The sequence below is a fragment of the Podarcis melisellensis genome, assembly GCF_964234715.1.
Source record: "Podarcis melisellensis genome assembly, chromosome: 1".
Lineage (NCBI taxonomy): Eukaryota > Metazoa > Chordata > Lepidosauria > Squamata > Lacertidae > Podarcis > Podarcis melisellensis.
Window position 1 is genome coordinate 111,889,981 of NC_138528.1, and position 26,891 is coordinate 111,916,871.

The following is a 26,891-nucleotide window of genomic DNA, read 5'->3' on the forward strand; positions in this document are numbered from 1 at the left end:
CAATAACAGATAAACAGGAAGCCCTTTGCCTCAGAGAAAGCACAAACGGCACCATTTAGTGACAGCTCCTGTAATAGGGAACCAGTAAGTGCAAGACTAGGCCACGATGGCAGCCAGCAGCATTATCTGACAGCATGTCAAAAAATGGTTAATGACCCCTTTTATACATAGATACACACTGTATATATTTTAGCCACTTTGATAGCCAGTACAGTGGTACCTCGGGTTACATACGCTTCAGGTTACATACGCTTCAGGTTACATACTCCGCTAAGCCAGAAATATTACCTCGGGTTAAGAACTTTGCTTCAGGATGAGAACAGAAATCGTGCTCCAGCGGCACAGCGGCAGCGGGAGGCCCCATTAGCTAAAGTGGTACCTCAGGTTAAGAACAGTTTCAGGTTAATAACGGACTTCCGGAACGAATTAAGTTCTTAACCCAAGGTACCACTGTACTAAAATTGCAAAGAGTCATCTCAGAGAGATGGAGACCATTCTGGACTCACCAAACATAGCAGTTTGCGGACTTGCAGATGTAACTCAGGGTTCCTTCACCTTGAATAGCCTTTGAACTATTCCACAATTCTGCACAAGCGTATAATCTGGTGTTGGATGCGAAATCCAACGTCCAGACAACACCAGCATCCCTCTGGAGATCCGGCCAAAGTTTAGCACGTTCGAATGCCGTTAATTTCAAGCAGGGAACTCTTATTAAGCATGTAATGACCTCATGCAACAAAATCAACAGAAGTTAGAAGAACTCAAGGCATGAAAGTATGTTGCGAGTTCCAGGTAAAGTTGCTTTATTATTTCATATCTCCATTCCCACAGCCAGCAGAAGGAGAAGTGTGCAAACAAGTGAGAATGCCCATGTATTCTTAATTAGCTTTATATATAAAAGCCCCAGCATTCAGCTGTTCCTTAACATGGAGTCTGGATTATACTACCAGGGAGCAGCCACGGCTCAATGACAGAAACCATGCTTTCTATGCAGAGGATTCCTGATTTGGTTGGTGTGACTGGGAATGCCCGACACACACACACACACAATCTGAAACCCTGGAGAACATTATTAATCCTCATCATCATCAATTAAATTTGTATACTGCCTTATCCCCAGAGGTCTCAGGGCGGTTCACGACACAAAGTAACGGTATACGAAGCACAAAACACATAATGAAAATAATCAAAGAACAAAATACATAACGAAAATGAAGATGACCCAAACATAAAAATAACACAAACAATTAACAATACTAATATATACACACTAATAAACAATATACTCCCCAACAAAAAAAAAACCTAAATAATACTTCAGGCTACAAATACAAAAATCCTAATCCTAATCATAATAATAATAATTTATTATTTATATCCCACTCATCCCCAGCCACTCTGGGCGGCTCCCAACAGAATCTTAAAAACACGATAAAACATCAAACATTAAAAACATCCCTAAACAGGGCGGCCTTCAGATGTCTTCTAAAAGTCAGATAGTTGTTTATTTCCTTGACATCTGATGGGAGGGCGTTCTACAGGACGGGCGCCACTACCAAGAAGCCCCTCTGTCTGGTTCCCCATAACCTCACGTCTTGCAGTGAGGGAACCACCAGAAGGTCCTCAGAGCTGGACCTCAGAGTCTGGGCAGAACGATGGGAGTGGAGAGGTTCCTTCAGGTATACTGGACCGAGGCCCTTTAGGGCTTTAAGAGTCAGCACCAACACTTTGAATTGTGCTTGGAAACGTACTGGGAGCCAATGAAGGTCTCTCAGGACCGGTGTTATACAGTCTCGGCGGCCACTCCCAGTCACCAGTCTAGCTTAAGGTTACCAGATTTTTATCAATGAATCCGGGGACACTTTTCAACTTCAATGGATTTTGTGTGGGGACCGATTTGTAAATCCGAGGACTGTCCCTGGGAAGATTTGGTAGCCTTAGTCTAGCTCCCACAACACATAACATTTAACAACAATTTAAAACAACCCCACCCTCCAAAAAGAACAGCGCTCACCCAAGTTAAAACCCCATCCCTGTTAAAAACAATAATTTTAACACAAGGGGACTGTGTTATCCCCCTTTTTTCTCCAAGGGGCTCAAGGTGGCATGAATGCTTCTCCCCCTCTTTGCTTAATCCCCACAACAACCTTGTGAGGTAGGCCAAGCCTGAGAAGGCAGTAACTGGCCCAAGGTCACCCAGTGAGCTTCATGGCCGAGTAGGGATTTGAACCCTGGTCTCCCAGTTCCTAGTCCAACACTCTGACCGCTACACCACACTGGCTCTCTTAGACAATACTGAGCTAGATAGACCAACAATCTGACAGTTATAAGGCAAGCTTCCTATGTTTGCAGAACTTGTGATTTTTAGTTCAGCGAAACAGAATCACCTTTGTGAGCCTATCCATCACCGTTTTTTGGACAGCTGTATAATACTGGCAATGATCCACTGGCACGGCAAACTCCTGTCACAACTGCTTAGATGACCAAATGCCACAGCTGCTATCTCTAGTCACTATTACAGCGACAGCAGAGATTCCCACAATCAAAGATCATCTCAGTGGCGCGTTGTGTTTATGCGCATGCACTCACTCGCAAAAAAAAAAAAAAAAACGGGGAGGAAACTAAAGGAAAGTAAATTTCCTTTATATGCCGGAGAGAATAACGGAGCGGGGGGGGGGGGAGGAGGCTGGCGCTTCAAAGACCTCAGAACACAAAAAGCCAACTCGGAGTTTGCTTTTGAACTGCGTCGTCCAAACAGCAGCATTGTTTTTGAACTCTTTTTCCCTAGCAGGGAACAACAAAAACAAAAACACGTGGAAACCCGTTTCCGAAGGCAGGAAATTCCACAACAGCATTCAAGGAATTAACTTGCATTTTTTGCCAAGTGCAAATTTCCCCTAAGATGAGGGTTCCAAAAGTTTCCTTCAAATTAAATGCTATTCTCCCTTGCAGGCTGCTGGTGCTTAGGAGGAAACTCCCCACACACACACACTCCAAAAAAGAAAGAAAGTAAAGTGTTGTTACACTGCTGTGAAAAAGAGAGAGAGAAATCTATCTAAATGATAGGGAACTGGCCAGTGTTCATTTTATTTTTATTAGAGATCAGGGTTGGGGAAAACCCAAGGCCTTGAATACGGCTGCAGAAGTGTGATTTTCACAATTCTACATTCTCCACACATTCGCCCTCCAGGTTTAGCAGAGATACAAAGGAAGCCACATTAAGCAAAGTGTGAGGACAGCTCCTGGATGAGAAACTCCTGACCCTTTTCGTTTTTATGAGAAGAAGGGTTACTTCCTTGCTCGGCTATGATTACTAGGGAAGTGAATGGCACAGATTTCCTGTCAGCCTTTGGTTTAACAGGCTTAGTGTATCAATTGAATGTTATGACCAGCTGTCGAGGAAAATGCGCTAAGCCCTGGATGTCAGGCAAAAGGTTGAATTTGAGTGCACGTGTTTCGTGGGCAGAGAGACGAGTAAAATACATGTCCAGGAAAAACAGCGAGCTGGGAAACGCTACAACAATTTGCAGCAGGCTGGGTGGTCATTTTAGGCCAAGCTAGGAGAAGGCAACCAGGTGCCGTCAAAATATTGCTAGACTCCAACTCCCGTCAGCCCCAGCCAGGGCAGCCAATGGTTGGGGATGATGGGAAATGAAGTCCCAGCAATTTTGGGAGGTTGCCATGTTGGCTATTCCTGCAACACGGACTTAGTAAGACTATTTGGGTCTTACTTCTGAATAGGCAAGGCTAGAATTGGGTGCTTGGTACAGGCTCTGTGAGCAACTGTTCCCAAAGTCCAGCTTTTCCAAATTGTAACTGACTGAGGAAAAGAGAAATTCTGAGCTGATCTGAACAGCTGGCTTTGGAAGGATGGTGAGACCTTCGCCTGCCTTCTGTCCTCTCCTGGTTGTTTCTCAAAATTCAGCTGATCTTATGTGGCCACTCTGATGGGAGCCAGCCCACAACCTGTTGAGCTCCATTCGAAGTGGCAAGTCAACTTTTATGAGGCCACCAGTGGGTTTATAGTGACTGGTATAATAAAAGCATCCGAAAGGTCTGAACTGAAAACTGTTTAAAACCTAACTCTTCAACACTATGCAGATTGAGACTGAGCAGGATTTTTCCAAGAGGTTGTGTCTAAAACATGCCTGAGGAGTCAGTTCTGGCAGTTCAGTCCAGTTGAACTCAATATGTTTTAGTTCAGGCAGGAGATGCACTGGATTGCAGTCTAGGTTCTATATTTAAAACCCCACACTCACAACACTGAACGTCCACTTTTTTCACAGTGCTGACTTGTGCCTTAAGGCTCACCCACAATTTCCACTTGATTGTATCATGGACTGATGATACAATTGGTCCAAAATACAGCTGTGAGGCTAGGTGGTTGTCATCACATTACACCTCTCTTCTGCCAGTTTGTTGTGCCAATCCCAACTTCCAATTAGTTTCTGGGCTAAATTTGAAGTTGTGTTTTTAGCCTTTACGGCTTGAGGACAGTAATCCTGATGGACCACTTATCTCATCTATACTCCTAAGACAGTGTTTCCCAAACTTGGGTCTCCAGCTATTTTTGGACTACAATTCCCATCATTGCTGACCATTGGTCCTGCTAGCTAGGGATGATGGGAGTTTTAGTCCAAAAACAGCTGGAGACCCAAGTTTGGGAAACACTGCTCTAGGATCTTCTCCAGGCATCTGTGGAGGAGGCCTTTTTAGTGGTAGTTCCTCAACTGGGGAATGTGCTCCCAAAGGAAGCTTGCCTGGCAACTCCTTCATTGTAATTTTGGCATCAGGCAGAAAGATTGCCCCTCCTCTTAATGTTACAGGAGGGAGGTCTGTAAGGGGCTTCTACTCATGTTCCCTTGAACATGAGTAGAACCCTCTATGTAACCATGGACAAGATAAAGCAAAAAAACCCAAGCGAACAGGAATAGAAGCCCGCTGCAGATGTTTCCAACATAACCCAAGGAAGGTTGAGGAGTAAGGGAGGGCAAGAGAGCTTCAAGGACACTGGGGTGGGGCTTGCATGTATATCGCTCTCCCCATCCACACTCTGAGCATTCACACAGTCAACACCTTATTGGCTCATGTTTACAAACCAGTGTGGTATAGCGGTTAGAGCAGAGGTGAGGAACTCCAGATGTTGTGGAATACAGCTCCCATTAACCCTGACCATTCTTTGGTCATGGTGGCTGGGGCTGCAGGGGGTTGGGAGTCTGGTAATGTCTTTAGCGCTGCAGGCTCCCCAACCCAAGGTTGGACCATCAAGACTCAGACTGAGAAACTCCAAAGTTCAAATCCCCACTCAGACATGAAGCTCACTGGGGGACCTGAAATCAGTCACTGTTCCCTTTGAGCCAACCTGGTTGTTGTGAAGGTTATAGAGGAGCGGGTAGAGGAGCAGGACCTTGAGCTCTGTGGACATGAATGCAATAAATTAATAAAGAAAGAAAAGTAAAATAAAATAAAGCATGGATTTGTCTCACTGACACATTAAACTACTGCTTGCAAATGTCTTAGATGTGCATCAGCAAGTGGCCAAGATGGAAAAGGCCTGTTCTCTCGAAGTGTCAAGTACAAAGAGGTCAAATCAGGTGAAACATAAGAAGCTGTTAGATGGGAATGTTAAGTGGATGGTGGGGGAAGAGTAAGAACAAAGCTCAAAAGAATTCACACAGAAATTGAAATCTAACAGCAACGCTGCCAAATTTGGGGAGGGCTGTAGTGTGTGAATATAGCTCTAGCTCCGACAAACAAATAAACAGCAAATAAATAAATTGCAAGCCAAATTGTCGGCAAAAAAACCCAACCACACTGAATATTCACATTCATCAGATAAAGGGTGATAAACATAATTGTATTATGGAGCAAGCCGCGATGTTTGCAGTGCTGCTAGTCAGTGAGGAAAGCTAACGTTTGCTGCACAGTAAATTATCCCCAATTACATTTACCACAGTGGCTTCCTAATTATACATATAAACAAAATAACACACAGCAACCCCCAAAGTAATCCAATCATTTCCTTTGCATATTAGTATCGTTCTGGCACGAGAAGAAGCCAAGCTTTCTCTTACCATTTGTGATTACTTTTTAGCTCGGACGACGAGAAATCACTCTTGGCAGCATCTAACTGGGTTTGTTGCGAATCCCGATTACCCTGAAATGCTGGAGATTTAAACAATGGAGAGACTGGTTTTCCATTCCAAGCAGAGCACTCTCCCCGCCCTGCCCAGCAATACCTCACTTTTTTTCTTGCTTAGCAGTACAGTGGTACCTCAGGTTAAGTACTGTTTGGGTGGGCAGGGAGAGAGACTATCTTTCCCTTACAGTCCTCTGGAATGAGATCTGGTGGGGAGAAAGAGAATCCCTTATCCTGTGGTGCCTCTCGCTGCTTCTGAGCACCTGCAAAGAGACAGGTGGTTCCTTTCTTTTGAGACCTCTCTGCATAGACCAGACATGCCATGTAAACAAAGGTAAAGGACCCCTGGACAGTTAAGTCCAGTCAAAGGCAACTACAGTGGTACCTCGGGTTAAGAACTTAATTCGTTCTGGAGGTCCGTTCTTAACCTGAAACTCTTCTTAACCTGAAGCACCACTTTAGCTAATGGGGCCTCCTGCTGCTGCCACACCGCCGGAGCCCGATTTCTGTTCTCATCCTGAAGCAAAGTTCTTAACCTGAAGCACTATTTCTGGGTTAGCGGAGTCTGTAACCTGAAGCGTCTGTAACCTAAGGTACCGCTATACTAAAGTTGTGAGCGGAGGTATATTGCTAACAAGCTCCACTTTTAATGACTGAGAAGCTTCTCAACCAAGTTCAGGCACCGTAAGAAAATAAACATGACGTAGGCAATTCCAAACCAAAACGTACGCAGCGCACCTGGCAACTTGGTGTGTCTCCGCATTGTGCCAACACAACCTACAAAGTACAACAGTATCTTCCTGCTGCTTTGAATTCAGGACATTTGCACGAGTGACGCTAAGCAGGCTTTTAAATCTGGAATGGATTGCCTGCGACGATAATTAATGCAAGACAGAAAGCAGAGAGAGCATCGTTTTGAAATCAGATGGAAATGCTAGTCAACTGTGGCTTTTCATCCCATTTGCAGAAGCAGAACTGGCAAAAGGTGTAACCCTACCCAATGCTGTGTTAACAGCCAGGAGCAGGGACCACAAGCAAGGATGTCCTGGGTTCAAATCTCACTTTGAACACAAGCTCACCAAGAAAAGCTACTATTCTGAGCCTCGCTTCGGCTGCACAAGAAACAATCCCTTGCCTTTATTGTTGTAAACACTCTGAGCCTGTCGCTTAACGGTGAGGATGTTGTTTAATGGAGTAATGTCTGTGATAATGATTTCATTTCACAATCTACATGACGCGCTCCGCATGTCTGAAATGCACTATATAGAAATGCTGTTTTATTATTATTATCTTCCTATGGTGCATTTTGGGCGCCAGTTCCCAGGTACAAAGCGCAGCGCAATTTCTAAAAGCTGCCCACAAGTGCAAATTGCAGCTTTCGCCAAAACACGCCCCAGAAAAAGGGATTTCCAGTCATTGCTCGCGAGTAATTTGCAAACGGTAATTTGCTGTTTATTTGCACACAAGGGCCCTTCATAAGGCACACATATTTATATCCTTGGAAAGTGGTTTCTGAAGACAAAATGCAGTTTACGAAATGGCCCTTAAAACCGTTTAAGAGCACGACTGGAAGACACCCTGTGCTTCCAAGGTACTGGCAATTCCCTCACAAAACAGCTCTCCCAATAACGCTACCTTTTTACTGTGGAAGCCTCACTTTCATTCACCTCTTATTTCTCACACAGAACAAGGAACTTTTTTCCAGATTGCTGGTGTGACAGTAGAATCCAATGGCCTCTTTAAACAAAACTGAAAAACCACCACCAAAATAAAAAAGCAAAACCCTTGTTGTGAACAAATTTGTATCAGGTGGAGAAAGCATTCCATCCCATAAATTACGGCGGGAAATTCCAAATATTTCAGCATTTACGTTCTCTTCACTTCAAGCCTGCAAGGGGGCACAGGGTCCACACTTATTATTTTAACCAGGGGCTGTTTATCAAACTTTCCAAGTAAGCTGCTTTATCAGAGACCTTCCTTAAGAAGTGTACACGCTAAAACTGTATAGAGAAAACAAGAACTACTGACAGACAAATATATGTAAAATAATTATCGGCGGAAACACATTAAAAAAATCAGTCAAACTTTTACAAGTGAACATAGGTAATTTCCACAGATTTCTCCACTGTTGTCAAAAGACCTGCAGAATTCTAAAAATATGGCCACTGGTTCCACACTGGGGACCCTACACTGATAATCACCTGAACTCTGTGAGATGCCCCTACTTGAGTACTGTATACATCACCGAGAACTTAAAGAGAGGAAGGGCCTCTCAACAGAGGTGTTTTTGGGGAGTGGGGGTGGGGAGATATCCTAAGTTGCCGCTGGAAAGCATAGCGTTCACAAACTAAGAATTCTTTCACCGTACCTACAACCTCCTCAAGATGAGAAGTGCAAGCCTGTTTGGGTGGGCAGGGAGAGAGAGAGCCTATCTTTCCCTTACAGTCCTATGGAATGAGATTTGGCGGGGAGAAAAAGAATCCTTTATCCTGTGGTGCCTCTCGCTGCTTCTGAGCACCTGCAAAGAGACAGGTGGTCCCTTTCTTCCAAGACCTCTCTGCATAGACCAGACATGCCATGTAAGGTAAACAAAGGTAAAGGACCCCTGGATGGTTAAGTCCAGTCAAAGGCAACTACAGTGGTACCTCGGGTTAAGAACTTAATTCATTCTGGAGGTCCGTTCTTAACCTGAAACTGTTCTTAACCTGAAGCACCACTTTAGGTAATGGGGCCTCCCGCTGCTGCCGCGCCGCCAGAGCACGATTTCTGTTCTCATCCTGAAGCAAAGTTCTTAACCCGAGGTAATATTTCTGGGTTAGCATAGTCTGTAACCTGAAGCGTCTATAACCTGAAGCGTCTGTAACCCGAGGTACCACTGTATAGGGTTTTGGAGCTCATCTCGCTTTCAGGCCAAGAGAGCCGGCGTTTGTCCACAGACAGCTTTATGGCACAATGAAACACCGTGATGGAAACCAGAAACGCCATTTATCTTCCCGCTGCAGCAGTACCTATTTATCTACTTGCACTGGCGTGCTTTTGAACTCCTAGGTTGGCAGGAGCTGGGACAGAGAAATGGGAGCTCACCCCGTTGGAGGGATTCGAACCGCCGACCTTCTGATCAGCAAGCCCAAGAGGCTCAGTGGTTTAGATCATAGTGTCACCCTTTCTTCCTAGACCTCTCTGCAAAGACCAGACACACCATGTAGGAGGGCTGGTGAGCTGGGCCTCCAAAAAAATTTTCAGTGAAGGGACCAGGCCCCCTTAAAGTTCCACGATGGCTATACATGCATGGCATGCTGATTTTGCACAGCCCTGTCAATCGAGGGGACAAAATGGCACACATGGCATAGACAGTGGACCTCATGGATATTTACCCCTGGATATTTCTCATATCTCAAAGAAAAAGAAATATCCGCTACTGATTCCTCTTTTTAACGTTATCATTTCCTTCCTGCACTCTCTTTGCTTTCAAGGAAGAACAACTATGCCTCGGTTCAGTATACCTGAAGGAGCGCCTCCACCCCCATCGTTCTGCCCGGGCACTGAGGTCCAGTGCTGAGAGTCTTCTGGCGGTTCACTCGCTGCGAGAAGCCAAGTTACAGGGAACCAGGCAGAGGGCCTTCTCGGTAGTGGCACCCGCCCTGTGGAACGCCGTCCCACCAGATGTCAAAGAGAAAAATAACTACCAAACTTTTAGAAGACATCTGAAGGCAGCCCTGTTTAAGGAATCTTTTAATGTTTAGTAGGTTATTGTATTTTAGTGTTTTGTTGGAAGCCGCCCACAGTGGCTAGGAAAACCCAGCTGGATGGGCGGGGTATAAATAATAAATTATTATTAGTATTATTATTATTACTATGCAGCTTATTGTCATTTTATTATATATTTATCCAAGTTGCATGCCGCCCTTCATCTGTAGACCTCAGAACGTAACAACGCAAGATAAAGACACAAAATTAATAATAAAAACAAGAACAGAAATAAACCCACAGACCAATAAGCCCCCCACCCCTCTCACTGTGTGCAGTCTTACTGGATTCCAAAGTTCTCCAAACACATGCAGTGCCTCAAACGGTAAGCAAGGATGGGAAGAACCACATGCACTGCCCAGCATGATAAAATCTACTTTCAGAGAAGCAAATATTTCTTTCACTGGCGCAATGTATCATTCGCCATCGGTATATGTGTAGCGTTTCCCCTGTGTGCTTGAAACACTTCACATAGGTTACAGCACTCAACAATTTTCAGGCTACCACCCAAATCTTGCCGTTTTGCCTTTAAATTAACTGTTTATGCTACCTGACCCACCCCCACTGCTATAGGAAAACAGGATTGCAGCTGTGCTGCGCAGCAGGGAAGGCGGGCAGAGGGGAGTGGGGCGAGGAGAAATGGTCCAGAGAGGCAGCCTCTGCCTCATCTTCCAGTTCAGCTATGAATTTAACAAGGCAGAGCATCAATCTGCAGGTTGAAGACTGCCAACTTCAGCCTGGGCGAACTTTACAGAAACACTGCAAGGTTGCAAGAACACAGTTTTCTGGGATGGAGAGGTTGCAGGGGGAAGAGCCAGAACTTAGAAGGAGAGCATCTACCTTGCATGCAGAAAGGAGGTTCAATCCACAGTTCCTCCAGGCAGGGCTGGGAATTCACCCTGATAGTCAGTTTAGTGTTAGATGATGGCAGTGCCAAGGCGAAATTCAAATTGCGGGCCTCTAAGCTCATAGCTCAGTCTCTCTACCAGCAGCCTCCAATGCATGTGGGTTTCTTTCCCTCTCTAAAACGTTCTACCATCATCCCACTTTGCTGTTTCCATTATAGGATGCCAGACCAGATATGTGATGTGACCACACAGCAGTAACACAAAACAACAACAACAACAACAACCGTAACAACAACAACAATCCACAAAAATGCAACAACAAAGAACAGACTAGCCGGCCTGTTGCAGCAAAGAGCCAGCACAAAGCTCAGAATAGTGCTTGAACTGCCCTGCAGAAGTCAACACTTTTGTCGCCAATTCCTGGTGTCAAGATGAATTTATTTATTTTGGAGCAGGTAAGAAAAGTGATAAAAGAGACCGCTTGCGCCAAAACACAACAGCAGCAGCAGCAGCAAAAAAAATAAAAAAGCCACTTAGGCTCTGACAGCTATTTCCCCCAGAATCCAATTAAAGAGCAATCCTCGCCCGAATAGTGCAATATTCTCACACATGAGGAATGCTTCCAATATACTGGTCACTGTAAACTGCAACGCAAACAGCGGGTGTGGAGGACGGAAGCATACAAGAATTGATCAAGAGCAAAAAGTCAATAGAGGTATCCAGCACAGTTCAGAACAACTTTTATTTCCCAGCCCCAACACTGAATATTCGAGGAACACATCACAGTTTTGCTTACAGCACATGCATGCATGACAACTGACCCTTTCTAAAGGCTGAGCCAGCGTTCACTCTTTGTAGAGATCCCCCAGAGTTCTCACATTTTTTTTTAAAAAAAGAGACAAGCATTCATTCATTCGCACCAACTTGCCCTTCTCCTTTGCTAAAAGCTTCCACCACTCCCAAGAGTCTCTGAGTTGTGTTTACAATGCCTCTTTATCGCAGGACTCTCGGCTGCCCAGAAAACCAAACTTCCAGATGCTGCACTTACAACTTTCTTTCAAAAAAAGGAAAAGGAAAAAAAAAAAAGCAGAGCGCAGTCGCAAAAAAACCCCCAACAACCCAGGGGGTTACCTGCTTTCACTTCCAATTCCAACACACCATTCCATAAGCCTGAGCTCTCCCTAAGCTAACAAGAAATCCCGTCTGTAATGACAATTTAGCTTATGCAAACACAGCACTTGTCAACAAGGGCTACTATTTCCAGCAAACGTGACACCTACCCTGTGTAGCTAACAATCAAAGCTTCATGGTACGTTCTATCCAGCATCTGGCTGCACTTGTTCCTCACACAGCTCCTGATTTATCTTAAATCCACTTACAAACATTGCAGAGCGACACATCTGTCCAACGCCAAGTGTTCCTCTGTTCACACTAACTCCCCGCCCCCCGTTTCTGCCTCACACACACCCCGCGGACATCCCCCTCCCCCCAAAAAAAATCATAAGTTTGGCGCAGTTTTCCCCGTACCTGCAGTTCGGAGGTGGGTCCAGGGTTATTTCAGCCAGCTCCTTTTGAATCCTGTTGGCAAAATGAGAAGAGACACAGAGCGTTTGCGAGAGCCTGAGGAATATATCGGGGAATTACACTGCCCTCTACCACCATGCAGTTAAATGCAAGATTGGTTTTGCTTCAGTAATGCTAACATGGCTGCTTCCCCTTTGTTCTCAGAGGCATAACCCAAATCCCAGAACAGAGAAAACTTTGCAGCTTCCCTTTTCTTAGCTGTGACGGTAAATAGAGCATTTGCACCTCAGCCCGGTGGGAATTCCCACCAAGCCCTCAGGAAAGTGAGTCTCAGGGATTTCCAACTGCTCTTTGGGAGGCATTTTTTCTTTTTAATCTTATATGCAAATGAGACCCGGGAGGGAGGGGGAAAGGAGGGAAACAGAAGCATATTTGAGAATGACTTTTCTACCAACATTGCCTGGGAGTTGTAGCCAAGGCTGATGCATGACAAACAAGGACACTTTTTTGGGGCGGGGGGGGGGGGCAATGCTTCTCCTGCTGCCAATAGTGACTTTTAGCATTTCAATCACCTTGGTATATTTGCAGCCAGGTTGCTGGAACTAAGCCTTGACATCCTTCTGCTGCTTTCTCTCCACAAACCCACGAAACATTTTTCTTTCCTTTTGCAGAAACCCCGTAAAATAAAACAAACACTGATCTATCAGTTGTGATTTCAGCCCAGATGGTATCTCTGGACAGCAGTTATAAAGATGCCTGGATCCCGAGAGAAAACGTTTCACCAGTTTTGCTACAGTTAATAGAAGTCACCAAAAGAAGGAACAAAATATTCTCTCTCTCTCTTTCGAAGGGAGGAGTATTTTACTGCTAATTTTGCAAAGTTCAGATAATTTATGTTTTGCCTGTAGTAGATCCATGGCGATGACAAATGATTTAGATGGAACTGCTCTGGATTTGTACCATACATGAATTTACACAAAACATCAGGTCAAATAACACACAGGGCTAAGATTTTGCAAGATCAAGCAGGATATTAAAAGAATCACTCTCTGGATTTATGTATCAGCAGTAAACTTACTATATAAATACCTAGTAAGCCGCTAGCAAAAGTTATCTTAAATCCATCGGAAGTTACACAAAAGATCCACTTCTTATCATTTTCCCTCCTCAACGACTGTACGTACTTTTAATTTCAGACTCTACTGTTTTCGATTTAAAAGCAGCAGATGGTAAAAGCTAACACACCCCTCAAGTCATTTTTGCAGGACTGCCCACCTGCAAGGTGAAGTTTCAGAGCTGCTAATCAATGTGTGGAGTTTGGCATCAGCATATTCCAACACACACCCTCCAAACATATAGGCCCACTCTGAAATAAGTGTTAAACACTCCCACTGACTTTGTGGGAGATTGTTGCACCCTTAAATATCTTGGATGCCATTCGTCAGATACCCTACTGGAGAATGTAACGCAGATTCCTAGCTAAAAGTGAGCTTTGAGGAAATGATTCCTGGGTTATCTCCAAAGAGGCAGAGATCAACAAGGCATTTTAAGTTTGCCCAATTCAGAAGGCTGTTAAAGAAAATTAACCCGTGAATGAGGATATTCAGAACGCTGCAAATCGTAGATGCGCAAAGGTAGCGTCTAGCGGGTTCCTCTCAAGTTTTTGAAACTTTCAAGATAGAAGGGCAGTCATTTCCGATGAGGTAAAAGGCACTCAAGCTAGCACACCTGCTTGCATTTCAACGAACCAACCAACCAAACAAAAAAACCTTCTATGGATGTGAATGCATGAGGTTCCGAAAAAGAGCAAAAGAGTCGTTTCTCGTCAAGTACTCTTATACAGCATCCAACCCAAGCCAAATGATGAATCGTCCCATTTCCTCCCATCCCCACCAAAAGAAAGAGTTGAAGCATTCAGATCCAGGTATGAATGTACATGGATGAACGAACCTCTCATGGTGACGCCGCATCGCTCAAGGGAAACTGGAGCTGCTCTACGAGTGGGCAAAGTGAATCGAAGCAGCGCCCCCAGCACACACATATCAGGGGGTGAACCCAGGAGCAATGGTCACAACTCTGCCTGGATCCATTCAATCGCCAACGCTGACGCGGTGTTAGAAAGAGACCTCTTAATCCACGGACTATTTCCATGCGGGTCTCGCCATCCCAACAGTGAACAGCAACATCTCAAAGTTTGTTAGTTCACCTTAAGGACCTTCCCTTGTTTGCAAAGCAAAGCAAACAAACAAAAATAAAACCTTTCTCCCTCAAAAATTGTGTGTGGGACACATTACCTTTTAGCACTTGTGGAGAGCTTGGCAGTCGTTTTGCTGGAGAGTTTGGTGTTTTTCTTCTGTTGGGTGGCCGAAGGCTTTCTCTCTTCTTGCTCCTCAGGTTCAGGAGCTGGTGGGTCCCTCTGATCTGCATCTGAACTCCCACTGCTAGTACTTGGACTTTCGTCATCTGACCTCTGCCTGTCACTGGACATCTTGGAAAACTTTCAGGGAAGGAGCAAAGGAGGGACAAAAAGGAAAAAAACAACAACGTCAATTTCCAGGAAAAATAAATATGACTTAGTTATACATTTGGTGGCCAAGACTACTGAAGCTATACTCTATTGTAATTCACCCAAGAACAACAAATCTTTTGATTCCTCTTTATTATGACTGTGTGTCGATTGTTGATGTTACGTTTTCTCTCCTGCACATAATAATTAAATAAAAATCGTTCCACCCAGCGAAGGGCTATTCATTCAGTCCCGTCATCTGCAAGCATACTTATTTGGTGCCCCTTAAACTGGTCATGATGAAGATTGGAATGGGGGGGGTGTATGAGAGGGGGGAAATAGGGTTGACCAAAATCACGTCTCAGTTTGAGGTTCCAATGCAACAGTTCCAATGTTTATGAATTATTTTTAAAGATTTTTTTTAAAAAAATGGATTTTCTCCTCCCAAATCCTGTCGTGCGTCCTCCCCCCCCCCCATCGCCCCATAACACACTCCGCAATTCTTCAGACAGTACGTCAATTGTCTACTTTGTTCGGAGGCATGAGGCAGATTTAGCAGAGTACTCAGGCAATGAGCATTAATAACTTATGACACGTTGTAAATAGCAGAGGCTTGCCAAAAAAATATAGGATTTTTTCCCCTTTAAGTCAGTAATACCCTCTAAATATTTACACTGGAGCAGAGGGGGTCAAGGCAGACATATCTCCTCCTCCCCCACCACCCCACCCCCAAGACTTAAGCTGATATACAAATTGGGAGGGGGAGTGAGAAATAAACCCCCCCACCAACACCACCCACTCCCTCTTGTTTCCCTGTATTTAAAGGGCTGGAGAGGATTTGCTATTTCAGACTCAAATGCTTTTCTCTCCGTCCAGAGAAACCCGCGAGCTCGGGTTCTATTTACACGGCCGGCAGCAAGAATTGCATTTGGTCACCACCGAGCAGGCTGAAAAGGAGGAGGAGGAGGGAGAGAGGGAAAGGGGGGGGGGAGAGAGAGAGAGAGAGAGAGAAGAAGAAGAAGCATAATTCAAACTGCACCTTCTGCAAAGCTTTCAACGCCACCGAGTCTTGATCAGTTTCTACAAAACAGACCGACATATTTTTTTTTCTCCTGCCCCCTCTAAAAAAAACACATCCAGGGAGGCTCAGATCGGAGAGCTTGGAATATTTCTATTATATATCTATATTTTTTTCTATTTTTAGAAGAAGAAGAAAAAAAACAGAGGATCCTCGTCGGGAATTGCAGGAGGGCAAAAATTGCAGCTCTGCCCCCCCCAACACCACCACCCCGCGCTCCCTCTCTCACACACACAGAGAGAGTCGTCGCCGTCTCGCCCCCCCCCCCCGCGCCTCGGCTTTGTAGGGAGAGCCGAGCTCCCAGCCAGGAGGGTATGGAGGGGCTGCTATGGCAGGAGCCTCGCCCCCCCCCCGCACACACACACTACCAGCGTGGTGTGTGCACACCAAGTGAGGCGTGAACTCAAGTCTCGGCTCCTCCGGCTCTGCCGGCCACCGCCAGGCAGCAAGCGCTGAAAACAAGAACAAAGCTCCCTCTACCAATCTCTCTTTCTTCCTTCAACGCGCCCCCCCCCTCAACCTCGGGCGCCGCGCTCCTTTTTCCCTCCTCCTCCTCCTCCTCCTCCTCCTCTTCTCTCCTCCTCCCCCCACCATGCTCGCCCAGGCTCCTGCTGCAGCCACCTAACCCGTTTCTCCTTTTACCTTCGCAGGCGTCCTGTCCCGACGTTAGCTCGGAGGGGGGAGGGATGGACGGGAGGGGGGGAGGGCAGGGGAGAGAAAATGTCCTTGGAGGGGATGGAAGCAGCCCCGGGTGTGGGGTGGGGGGGGCGTTGAAATAAAGCAGCAGAGGAGGCTCTGTGGCCGGGCAGTGTGGAACATTGAGAGTCGGAGCGGGGGGGTGGGGTGGGGGGGAGAGTGAGTGAGTGAGTGAGAAAGGGGGAGGTGCAGTGCGGCTGGATGGCCGGAGGGTGGTGCTGCAGAGGCCTCCTAATTTATTTATTTATTTCCCCTTTGCCGCCTCTCCTCCCCCAGCCCCACCACCAATCCCCACCTCGCACCGTTTCCTCCAAGCCAGCTCCCGCGGCGGGGTAAGGGGTAACGTGGCTCGGGGGTCGCTCCCTCCCTCTTTCTCACGCTCCCTCCCTCTCTCCCTCCCCCCCGCTTTCCCCGGGGGGAGGAAAGGCCGGATGGAACGAGGCAAGGATCGAACGTTCCACCGCCTCCGCCCCCTTGTTCGGCTCCAGAACGTTGCAGTCAGCAAAGTTCCAAAACGGAGGAAGGAGCGTGTTGGCGGGGGGTGGGGTGTATGTCCTGGTGGGAAGAGGGGGGGGGATTGACAGGGAGAAGGTGGCAGCAACGGTGGAGGGGGGCGGTGCTCGCTCGCTTTACTCGGCTGGCAGAGCGCGCGCGCGCGCCCCTGTGGGCCGGGGCGCGCGCGCTCTTTACCTTTGCAGGGTGCCTGCTTTCCTCGGTGCTGGCCAAGGACAAAGAGTTGGTGCCTGTGCAGAGACACCCCACCACCACCAACAACAACAACTTTGAACCCTGGCTCTTGTTTTAAGCAAAGGCTTCTGGAGGCCCTCGTGACTGCCCCTCCACCCCACCCCTAGACATCCCACGGGGGAACACTTAACACACACACACACCGCTCCCATGTTTTGCCAGCGGCGGCAGTTATTGCGGGTATCTTGGGTGGAGGGGGATAACAGCTATGGATGGTGGCGGTGAGCAGTGAAATCGTGAATGGGCCGGCTTGAGCTGATAGCTGCCTTGCAGTTGTGATGAAATGGGCTGAGGAAGAGTCAGCTCTGTTACAATCTACGTTCCTGTGGGCACCCCCAACTGCTCTTTCTAGAGGTGCCTCCTAAGCCTGGGAAAGGGGGTAGCTGTAGATATCTTAGTTATCTGTTCTCAGCGAAATAAAAGTCTAGGGTTGAGTAAGGGAGAGGCCCACTTTGCTGTGCAAGGTGAGCTCTGAAAAAGACACTCAGCCAAACTATTGGGAGGTGAAGCACAGGTTTGGGGCTTCAGAAAGGAAAAAGAGAGGCCCGCCTAACCAAAAGTTGCTCAAGTCCATCTTGCCAGCTCAATATTTCTGGTGGGTCAGCCTGTCTGGGCACTGCTATGGATACAGAGAACCAGTGCTTTTTTTATTAAAAAAATGTTTAGGGGTACTCTCATTTTGACTCAAGAAAATCACCATTTTATAGTTCAAATCAGGAAAAATAAATACAGTAAATGGACAAAAGTGCAAAGAGTCACAAAATGTTTAGGGGTATGTGTCCCTCAGAAAAAAAGCACTGCAGAGAGCCGATCTTCTTAGCTCAGTTGGCTAGAGCGTGGTGCTGATAACGCCAAGGTTGCAGGCTTGATCCCCGTATGGGACGCCTGAATATTCCTGCATTGCAGGGGGTTGGACTAGATGATCCTCAGGGTTCCCTTCCAACTCTACAATCCTCCTCCTCTTCCTCCTCTTCTTCTTCTTCCCCAGAACTGAACCTAAAGATGTCACACTTCTACTGTTCCACCACAGACATTGGGACTCAATTCTCTTCTCAGGAAAGTATTTTGTTTCCTGCTACTCCACATACGAAGCATCTCACCCTGAATGAACTTTCCTAGCTTCATTCAAGAACCCTTGGATTGTACGGCTGAGGACAAGGGTTGTCGTAACTACTGAACTTTTGATCTGTTTGCTTTCAAACAAAGAAGAGGGACAGGGAGAGAAGATATCATGGCATCATCATCACCACTTTTTGTCCAAGTTCAAAATCCATTTCCCCCCATAACACTTTGTATTTCGTTCATTCATCCATATCCTTACTTTCCACCAATAAATTCAAGGCACACCAATAAACTCAACGCAACGTCTCTCTTTAGACAAACAATACAGAACATTCTAAACCTGCATCAAAAGAGCAGGAGGGACGCCCATAGGCTTGGCCAGGACAAAGGTCTTCACTCCTGCTGCCTGCTCTGCAGGCAAAACCACTAAAGACAGAATATCTACGTTTGTGTCTACAAACATAAATTAGCATGTGTCGATTCTATGCAAATCTGGGTCCTTTTTTGTCGTCCTTTTTTTGGTGATGCATGCTTTGGGAGCGGGGGACAGAGGTTGAAGCCTTAAGCACCCAACCTATATTCATCAAGGATTTACATGCACAGTCAAGGCACTGAGACTGTCATCTGAAAAGCTGCAACCTGCACACAACAACTTGTGTCTAGGTGAGCAAGGAATTCTAAGGGTGACTTCACTCGTGCTTCCACCCAGGATGTACAGTCTATAAAGCATGTGATGTGCAGGAGTGAGTGGCCCTTACCCACCCAACTGAATGCCTGGATAAAAACCGCCACTTTAAAAGGCTTGTTGGAAAGGGAAGATCTGCAACAGGTGCCGAGGGAACTACAGAGGCGGTGCATGTCTGCTATTCAACTCGCCCACTGTGCTAGCGGAAGCCAGTGCAAGGAATCCCGCTAGCGCAATGGGATTTCTTCCATCCTCTCCCACATGCCCCCACATGCCTCCCCCTCAATCCTGCTGTGGAATTTCAGGAGAACCTGCAGAACAGTGCATGGGGTGGAAAGGGGGAGAAGAGGAAGGGAGATCATTCTGTCTGGCAAGCAAAAGTGCCTGCACTGGCCGGACACTCCTATTAATGTAATGTTGAATTCCACCCCAATTACTATGTCCTCCTGATGAGATAGCATATTGACCCCCATGCAATCTAGCCACCTCTTTTTTTGCAGGCCACAGGTGCACACATACTTAGTCCACAGTAACAATTCCTTATGTGTTTGGAGAGTCCTTCTCCCTTCCTTCTTGTTGCATGTGGGCAACCAAGCCCTGTGTCAATGGTTCCTAAGATATTTCAGCTGCATAGGTTGGCTTGTGCTCATCTCTCCATGGACCTTGCCATCTCTTTGCCCACCATAGTTCTATTGTATATGCCAAAAGATATGAGACAGGATCCTCTGTCTTGCCAGCATGTGCTGGTTCTCTGGGTTCACTTCAAATCGAGGGTAGAAGATGCATACTCAGGGAGTTGTTCTCAGGGGGAAATTGGTTGTATAGCACAACTGTCCTGCAAGGTAGGCTATTATTCATGTTGACATCTGCAAGGGTTGGTATTGCTGGGCCAGTGTCCTGACTCAGGGGCCCACCAGCGTCCTGTGGCCCTGATCCTCCTCCACTTAACCACCTCTTCACTCAACTTGTCGGAGCAAGTGACAGGAGCAAGGTAAAGGAGCCTCCTCCTCTTTGGGACTCAACCACTCCCTTGCTGGCCATGTAGAAAGGATGGGGAAGAGGAAGGATCATGTCTCAGTGGATAGCAGAAGGTACAATCCCAGAAATCCTCCAGGTAGGGCTGGAGAGCCACTGCCAGCTAGTTTATCAGCCTTTCTCAAACTTGGGTTCCCTAGATGTTGTTGGACCTCAACTCCCATCATCCCTGGCCACTGGTCCTGGTAGCTAGGCATGATGGGAGTTGTAATCCAACAGCATCTGGGACCCAAGTTTGAGAAAGGATGGGATACTGAGTGAGGTCAGCAGTAATTCACACGGCATCAGTGAATTTAAATCTTTATTCTAAGAAACAAACAGCTCAGGAGACCAGGCCTTGTGAGCACAGCAATTCTTCCCAGTAGATCTTGCCCCAATGGGGCAGTTGTGAGGACTGAAAGTCCCCATCTTCCCACACTTGCCTAAGTCCCCAAGTCTTTCCCAAGCAATTTCAGACTCCGTCAACGTGTCTGTCTCTGGTCCGCCCTCTTCATGCCTCTTCTGGTCCTGGAAGACCAGTGGGGAGTGGAGGTGGTTGCAGCAGGAGCAGGAAACTCCCTGGCTTCTTCAGTAGCCTGCCTGATCTCTGCCTCTTGGCCCCCTCTGCTGCTGAGTCTGGACTGCTGTCTGCCACAGCCTCTTCCTGCTCACTAAGCCCTGTTCCCTCTTCAGCTTCTGACACCTCCTCCTTCCCGTCTGCTCCCTCTTCGCCCTCTGACCACTGATCATTGTCCCACCACCAATCCCCTGGCTCTGAGCCTTCTTCCCTCGAAGGGCAAGTGAATGAGCAGCAGCAAGTAGAAAGGGGACCTACAGAAGCTCCTCCCCACCCCACCCCAAAAGCTTGGAAGCAGAACTGATAGATCTCATTTGCATGAGTAGGAATTTGAATCCAGGGCTCCATACAGCAAGCCTCGATTTTTAGCCGAGGTCTCCTAAGGCTAAGGACAACTGTGCCCCAAAGCAAATTAATGTGAATGAAATATTAATTTTGATAATGAAGTAATGGGAACTTGACTATCATGATTAAAGGATGGCTAATCAATTATGGAGCAATAAAGCAATGTGCCGTTTGTGCTGGGGGGTTGGGAATCATGAAATGTCACCAGGAGAATTGTGCTATTAGTCATGATGGGAAATCATTTCCTTCCTTCCCAGCTATGCATTCTGCATTCTGATGATCGTGGCGTCGATGTACAATGTAGCCTAATGATAAACATCTGCCATAGATCTGCTTAAAAAGTAAGTGGCAGTGTTCGGAATCAACTTTGTTCCCGTTCCTCCGTTGCCTTTATCCCTTTGTAACTCTGTGTTTCCTTGCAGAGAGGTAGACTTTAATATAAAACTACCCCTGTGATGCCAACCCTTTAGCTGCAGCCTTCGGAATTAAACCTTCAGATTTCCAGCCGCTCTGTTGCTTTTCCTCTTCCCAGTTTTTGGGTTGCCCCGATTTTGCAAGACCCAGTTACGAAGCATTTCTGATCACGGGTTTGATAATAACATAATCTATGCCTGCTTTATTTTACCTTGCATTGTGCAGTCTGTCTCAGCTGTGAGAGTTTACAAAATTGGATATCATTATATCTATGCCAAGTATTTTTTGGGGGGGGGGGGAGTTAATTTTTTAATTGCATTGTGTAGTCTTTCTCAGCTGTGAGAGTTTACGATATTTGATGTCATCATATCTATGCCAAGTATTTTTGTTGGGGAGGGGAATTAAGTTTTAATTAAAAAAACAAACAAAACACCACAGGGTTGCTGTGACCCATTCAATGTACAGTATAACCTGCTGAATTCAATGTGCCGTTGCTCAGTCCCAGATCCTCCCAACCTAGCAGTTCGAAAGCATGCCAGTGCAAGTAGATAAATAGGTACTGCTCCGGCGGGAAGGTAAATGGCATTTCCGTGCGCTGCTCTGGTTGGCCAGAAGCAGCTTAGTCATGCTGGCCACATAACCCAGAAGCTGTATGTGGACAAACGCCGGCTCCCTCGGCCTATAGAGCGAGATGAGCACCACAACCCCAGAGTCGTCCGCGACTGGACCTAACGGTCAAGGGTACCTTTACCTTTACCTTTTACCTCGTACTGAATAGGATCTGAATTAGACAGAGTGCAAACTCTTTCTTTTGCTGCTACTTCAGAATGAGGGAGTTGGGGGAGGGGGCCTGGTCAGTGTGCATATGATAGTGCCCAGACTCAGCAACATGGAAATCTTGCATTCCTCCATTGATTTCTGCCAGCAGCTCTCACTTCTGCCCCTGGGGGCATTTTTAAATAGCTTCTCAGTGTGAACCAGGAAGTGACCTATCCAGACAGTGGTTTGTATGTGTGTGCTTCTGTCCTCCTCCTTTCAGCTGCTCCATTCAGTCCCCCTCTCCCATCTGCACAAGAGTGGGGGGTTTTATTAAGTCTTTTAGCATTCCATGCTGTTGAGCTATTGGTGAGTGTGTTCCCCACCACCACTACCACTCCAAAGTGAAAAAACGACATTTTTTGGGATAGTCCTGCAAACCTCCAGATTCTCCTGAGTTTGCCAGCACCCACTTGTTGCATGAATTCTAGACATAGATCCGAGCGGTTTTGCATTTGCCCCACAGCTTTCCCCTGGGGAAAAGGGTTCTTTACTGCAGAATCGGAACCAACGGAAATCCACAGAAAACCCGATGGTTGTTTGTGCCATTCCAGCAATAGAGAGTGGGTTTCCCCGGGGGGACGTGGCAGCAGGGAAAACAGAGGTGTGGACCAGTCCTATCTTTGGCATGGCTGCAATGGAGTCTGTTGGACAGAGGTCAGAATCACATCCATCCACTCTTGCCTCTGGCCCTGCCCAGTACTGTCATGTGGACCCCCGGAAGAGTGCTGATGAAAAAAATGCTGCGCTTGGTTCCCATCCCTGAGGCTGAGTATTAATAGAGTCTGCACTTAAAGAGCGTTTTGAAGCCAGTTGGGAGTGAGGGAGGGTCTCAGACAGAACATCAGAGGACTTTCAAGGGAAACCAAAAATAACTTAACAGAACTAAATACCTTTTTAGAAGGTTTCTGCGTATTGCTGGGTTGCCGTCAGATTTCGCCTAAAGCAGAATTCAAATATCTGAGGAATATTAAGGGCAGCCCAAAATATTTCAACGAGACAAGCAGAACTGTGGGTCGGGGTGGGGTGGGGGGAGTGTTGTCACACATCCCTGGAAATAAGCTTCGAGACACAAGCATAAAACATCGTTGGATTCATAATGTCAGAAACTGCCTTATGTCTGAATTAAAGACACTGATGTCTGAATTAAATACATTCTTTACATTATTCATGAAACAAGAACATTGGTTCATGAATTGCCTCTACCTGTAGCATTTCGGCAAACTCTGCCTAGTTTATCAAATTGGCAACACCACCCTAGCCTAAATTTAAGAAAGAGACTTGCAGTCGTGATTAAATGCCTACTTCGCAAAGGGGCATGCTGTTTTAACAACCTAGGCAAACGTATTGTTCATTTCATGAATTAAACAAAGGGTTGGCTCCTTTCATGATCTGTGCAAAGGAAATATCTTGTTCTAATAGCAAACTCATTATCCAAGTGTCATTTTTATGTAGGCAAAATGACAGCACAAGAGGCGGGCTTGGGAGAACCCCAAGTTTTAAAGACGTACAAAAGACACTTTCGCAGAAGGCCTTGAGGGGTGGGCACCCAAAAATGACCTTTAACACTAACCCCTGAATGCCTGTCAAGGGCTGGGGAATGGGATGGACTCTCCTGGAGGAAGGTGAGGCTGGCCTGCTAAAAGCAAGCACAGGAACACTCAGTGCTGCAACACTTTGCTGCAGTACCCACGTTTCTAAGTGCTATTGCAAAAGCTTTCCCCTTTGCACATGGATATACCTGTGCTCCTAGGGTTTCAGTCAGACAGGACTATCTGATCTATGCAGGCAGAAACCTTCTCACTAAACACTGGGTGGGGGCCAAGAAAAGCAATATCACATCTCTGCACCACAGAGAGTCCTGACTCGGGGCGGGATTAACCATTGAGCCAAATGAGCACATGCTTAGGGAATCAAGGGAAGGGGGTGGCACAGAAAATTCCCATTGCTGGTTTTACCATGGACCATATGGTGCAGCTGAACCAGGTTCTACAAAAAAGGCTCCCACAATAAATGAAAAAATCACACACACACACACTCAAACACACATACATACACATAAACACAAAATTAAGAATACGAATAATATAATGTGAAATAGGCAAAATAGAGATTTATGATCTACATTAATCTTGGGATTACAGCCAAGTTAGAATCTGGTAACTTGGTTCACTGAATTACCACTCACATGATCATTCTAATTTTTATCATATCGGCTATCTCATTCAGTTGTCCACTGAGAGAAAGTGAAGCAGTTCTCCATACAGTGTTCTTGGGGCGGGGGGATGTTTCTTCAGATTTGGGGTTTTTTAAAAGACCTTGGCAAGAATTTAGGAGAGAACTTTTCTTTTGGGGGCATTTAGGGTCAACAAAATGTTAACTGCATAGATTTTGGAGGCAATCAATGTGTCAACTTGTGTTGAAATCATATGTGCATCATTATGAACTCGTCACGTCATTAATTTGGATACCAAATGCTATGTTGTTTGTGATAACCGATAAGGGAATCACCATAGAGTTTCATTCTATTTATGACCGATTCTAACGCACCATGTAAAAAGTGACTGTCATGGACATAATAGTGTTATTATGTTATTTTAGGTTTATTATTGTTTATATTTTGAATTAGATATATATGGGGGGAGGCGCCACCAAAATCTTTTAAGTGCTTAGGGCCACATATACGTGAGAGTCTCAAGCAAGTGCACTTATCTTTGCAGCAAGAAAAGTGATTCAGCCTGGAGAGCGGGAATGGGCTTCTCCTCTGCTGCGCATTTCAAGTATGGACTTGACACTCGGGAGCCATCATCAGCTGTGCCCATGAAACTAAGCATGTGCCCCCGTTATAGAGAGAGAAGCAGTGGCCGGCCCAGTTGTCTTGCCTTCAATGCTTCAATAACAGTGGCCACTGTGACTGAGTGATAATGTGTGCGATGCTTCTTAAACACTCCAAAGTGCTGCCGCATAAACGGTGGTCTTTGGGTGGTGGTCGTCTTTTGCCTAACATGAGGCTCAAACCCAAGACCCTGTGATTGAGAGTCTCATGCTCTACCGATGAAGCTATCCAGAATTCCCAGGCCCCCTTTCTCCCCAGACTTAGCTCACCCGCAATATGTACATTTAAGGCACTCTTATTATACCACTTTCAAAGTCATGGGGAATCCTGGGAACTGTGGTTTGTTTAGGGGGCTGGAAGTTGCAGCTAGGCGAGGTCATCAGTGCCCTTAACCAAGCACATTTCCCAGGATCCTTTGAGGGAAGCCATGACTGTTTACAAAAGGGACGCGGGTGGCGCTGTGGGTTAAACCACAGAGCCTAGGAATTGCCAATTAGAAGGTCGGCGGTTTGAATCCCTGTGACGGGGTGAGCTCCCGTTGCTCGGTCCCTGCTCCTGCCAACCTAGCAGTTCAAAAGCATGTCAAAGTGCAAGTAGATAAATAGGTACTGCTCTGGCGGGAAGGTAAACAGCGTTTCCCTGGTTCGCCAGAAGCGGCTTAGTCATGCTGGCCACATGACCCGGAAGCTGTACTCCGGCTCCCTCAGCCAATAAAGCGCCGCAACACCAGAGTCGGCCACGACTGGACCTAATGGTCAGGGGTCCAGTGGCGTAGCGTGGGGGGTGCAGGGGGGCGGCCGCACTGGGCGCAACATTTGGGGGTTAGGGGGCACAAATCCACGGGTTAGGGGGCGCAAATCCACCGGTTAGGGGGCGCAAATTACTTGCCTTGCCCCGGGTGCTGACAACCCACGCTACGCCACTGCAGGGGTCCTTTTACCTTTTATGAATGTTTACAGTTATGTGAGAGCACTCAGAATGTGACCCTAATGGTTTTTCTTTACAATGGCTTTTTCGAGCATAAGTTGTTCGAGCATAAACTGCGGGGGGAGCATAAATTGCGGGGGGGGGGGGTAATGTAAACACAGCAAGACCATGCACCAGAGCCTGTACTTTGTATACTCTAGATTCCTACGTTCAATCTCGGATACCTGTAGTTAGAAAGAACCTGGCAGCAGGTGATGTGAAAAGCGCTACTCTCTACCTGAGAGACCCCAGGGACTGACTGCCAGTCAAAGTCCGCAGACCCGGACTAAATGAACAAGCAAGCTGACCTGGTTATAAGGCAGCTTTTGGTGTTCGACTGCAGCGTGGAAGAACAGCAAAGGCTTGTATGTATGTATGTTTGCTTGTTTGTTTGTTAAAAAGTAGGCTTCAGAGAATTCCCAGCTCCCCACTACAAGCAAATTGCCCCTGAGACGCACAGTCGAAAAATTCCTAGCATAAACAGTATCTTGGATGATGAGCAGCTTGGGCATAATTAGTAAGCGAGACGCAGGACAATATCAGAAGTCTATCAGTCAGCAGTGTGAGAGCCTTTCGTTCAGCTGCCTGCCGCTGATGGTGCCAAATGAGACTTGGGAGATTAGGAGGAAACCCTGAATGTCAGGATTAAGCATTTGGAAATGTATTTGATCAAAGGTGAGAATTAATGATGCAGCTAGGCTCAAAACTCTCGCGCTGCTTTTTCTGTGCAGCAAATCAAACGCGGCGAAGCAGCCCCTTCTCCCACCAGTCCCTAGGAAGGGTCCCATATGACATTTATCTGAAATTATAGGGTGCCCAAAATAGGGGGGGGGGAAGGTAGCTGAGAAACACAAAAGCATTTATGAATTAAGATAATTACTGGGGGGTTAT

The 26,891-nt window shown here is 46.5% G+C and overlaps 1 protein-coding gene and 2 long non-coding RNA genes across 6 annotated transcripts in view; 1 reads left to right on the forward strand and 2 right to left on the reverse strand.

Annotated features, from left to right (window-relative positions):
- The window catches only part of UBE2E3 (ubiquitin conjugating enzyme E2 E3), a 90,166-nt gene extending 73,181 nt beyond the window's left edge, over positions 1-16,985 (reverse strand). The window contains exons 1-4 of one of the 4 annotated variants that reach the window (XM_081899043.1): positions 16,841-16,859; positions 15,804-15,885; positions 14,553-14,755; positions 12,262-12,312 (exon numbers count right to left, since the gene is read on the reverse strand). In XM_081899043.1, the coding sequence (XP_081755169.1) occupies positions 12,262-12,312; positions 14,553-14,755; positions 15,804-15,863 (314 nt within the window). In that variant the 5' untranslated portion in view covers positions 15,864-15,885; positions 16,841-16,859. Of the gene's footprint in view, positions 1-12,261; positions 12,313-14,552; positions 14,756-15,803; positions 16,046-16,833 lie in introns of those variants that run through there. The other 3 variants (XM_081899044.1, XM_081899045.1, XM_081899046.1) reach the window with 3 other exon arrangements.
- The window catches only part of LOC309363683, a 365,021-nt gene that overhangs the window by 74,524 nt on the left and 263,606 nt on the right, over positions 1-26,891 (reverse strand). The gene's annotated exons all lie outside the window — the stretch shown is intronic.
- LOC309363480 lies at positions 17,235-18,639 on the forward strand. The gene is made up of 2 exons (XR_014165364.1): positions 17,235-17,465; positions 18,274-18,639. It is a non-coding gene; the product is annotated as an uncharacterized lncRNA (long non-coding RNA).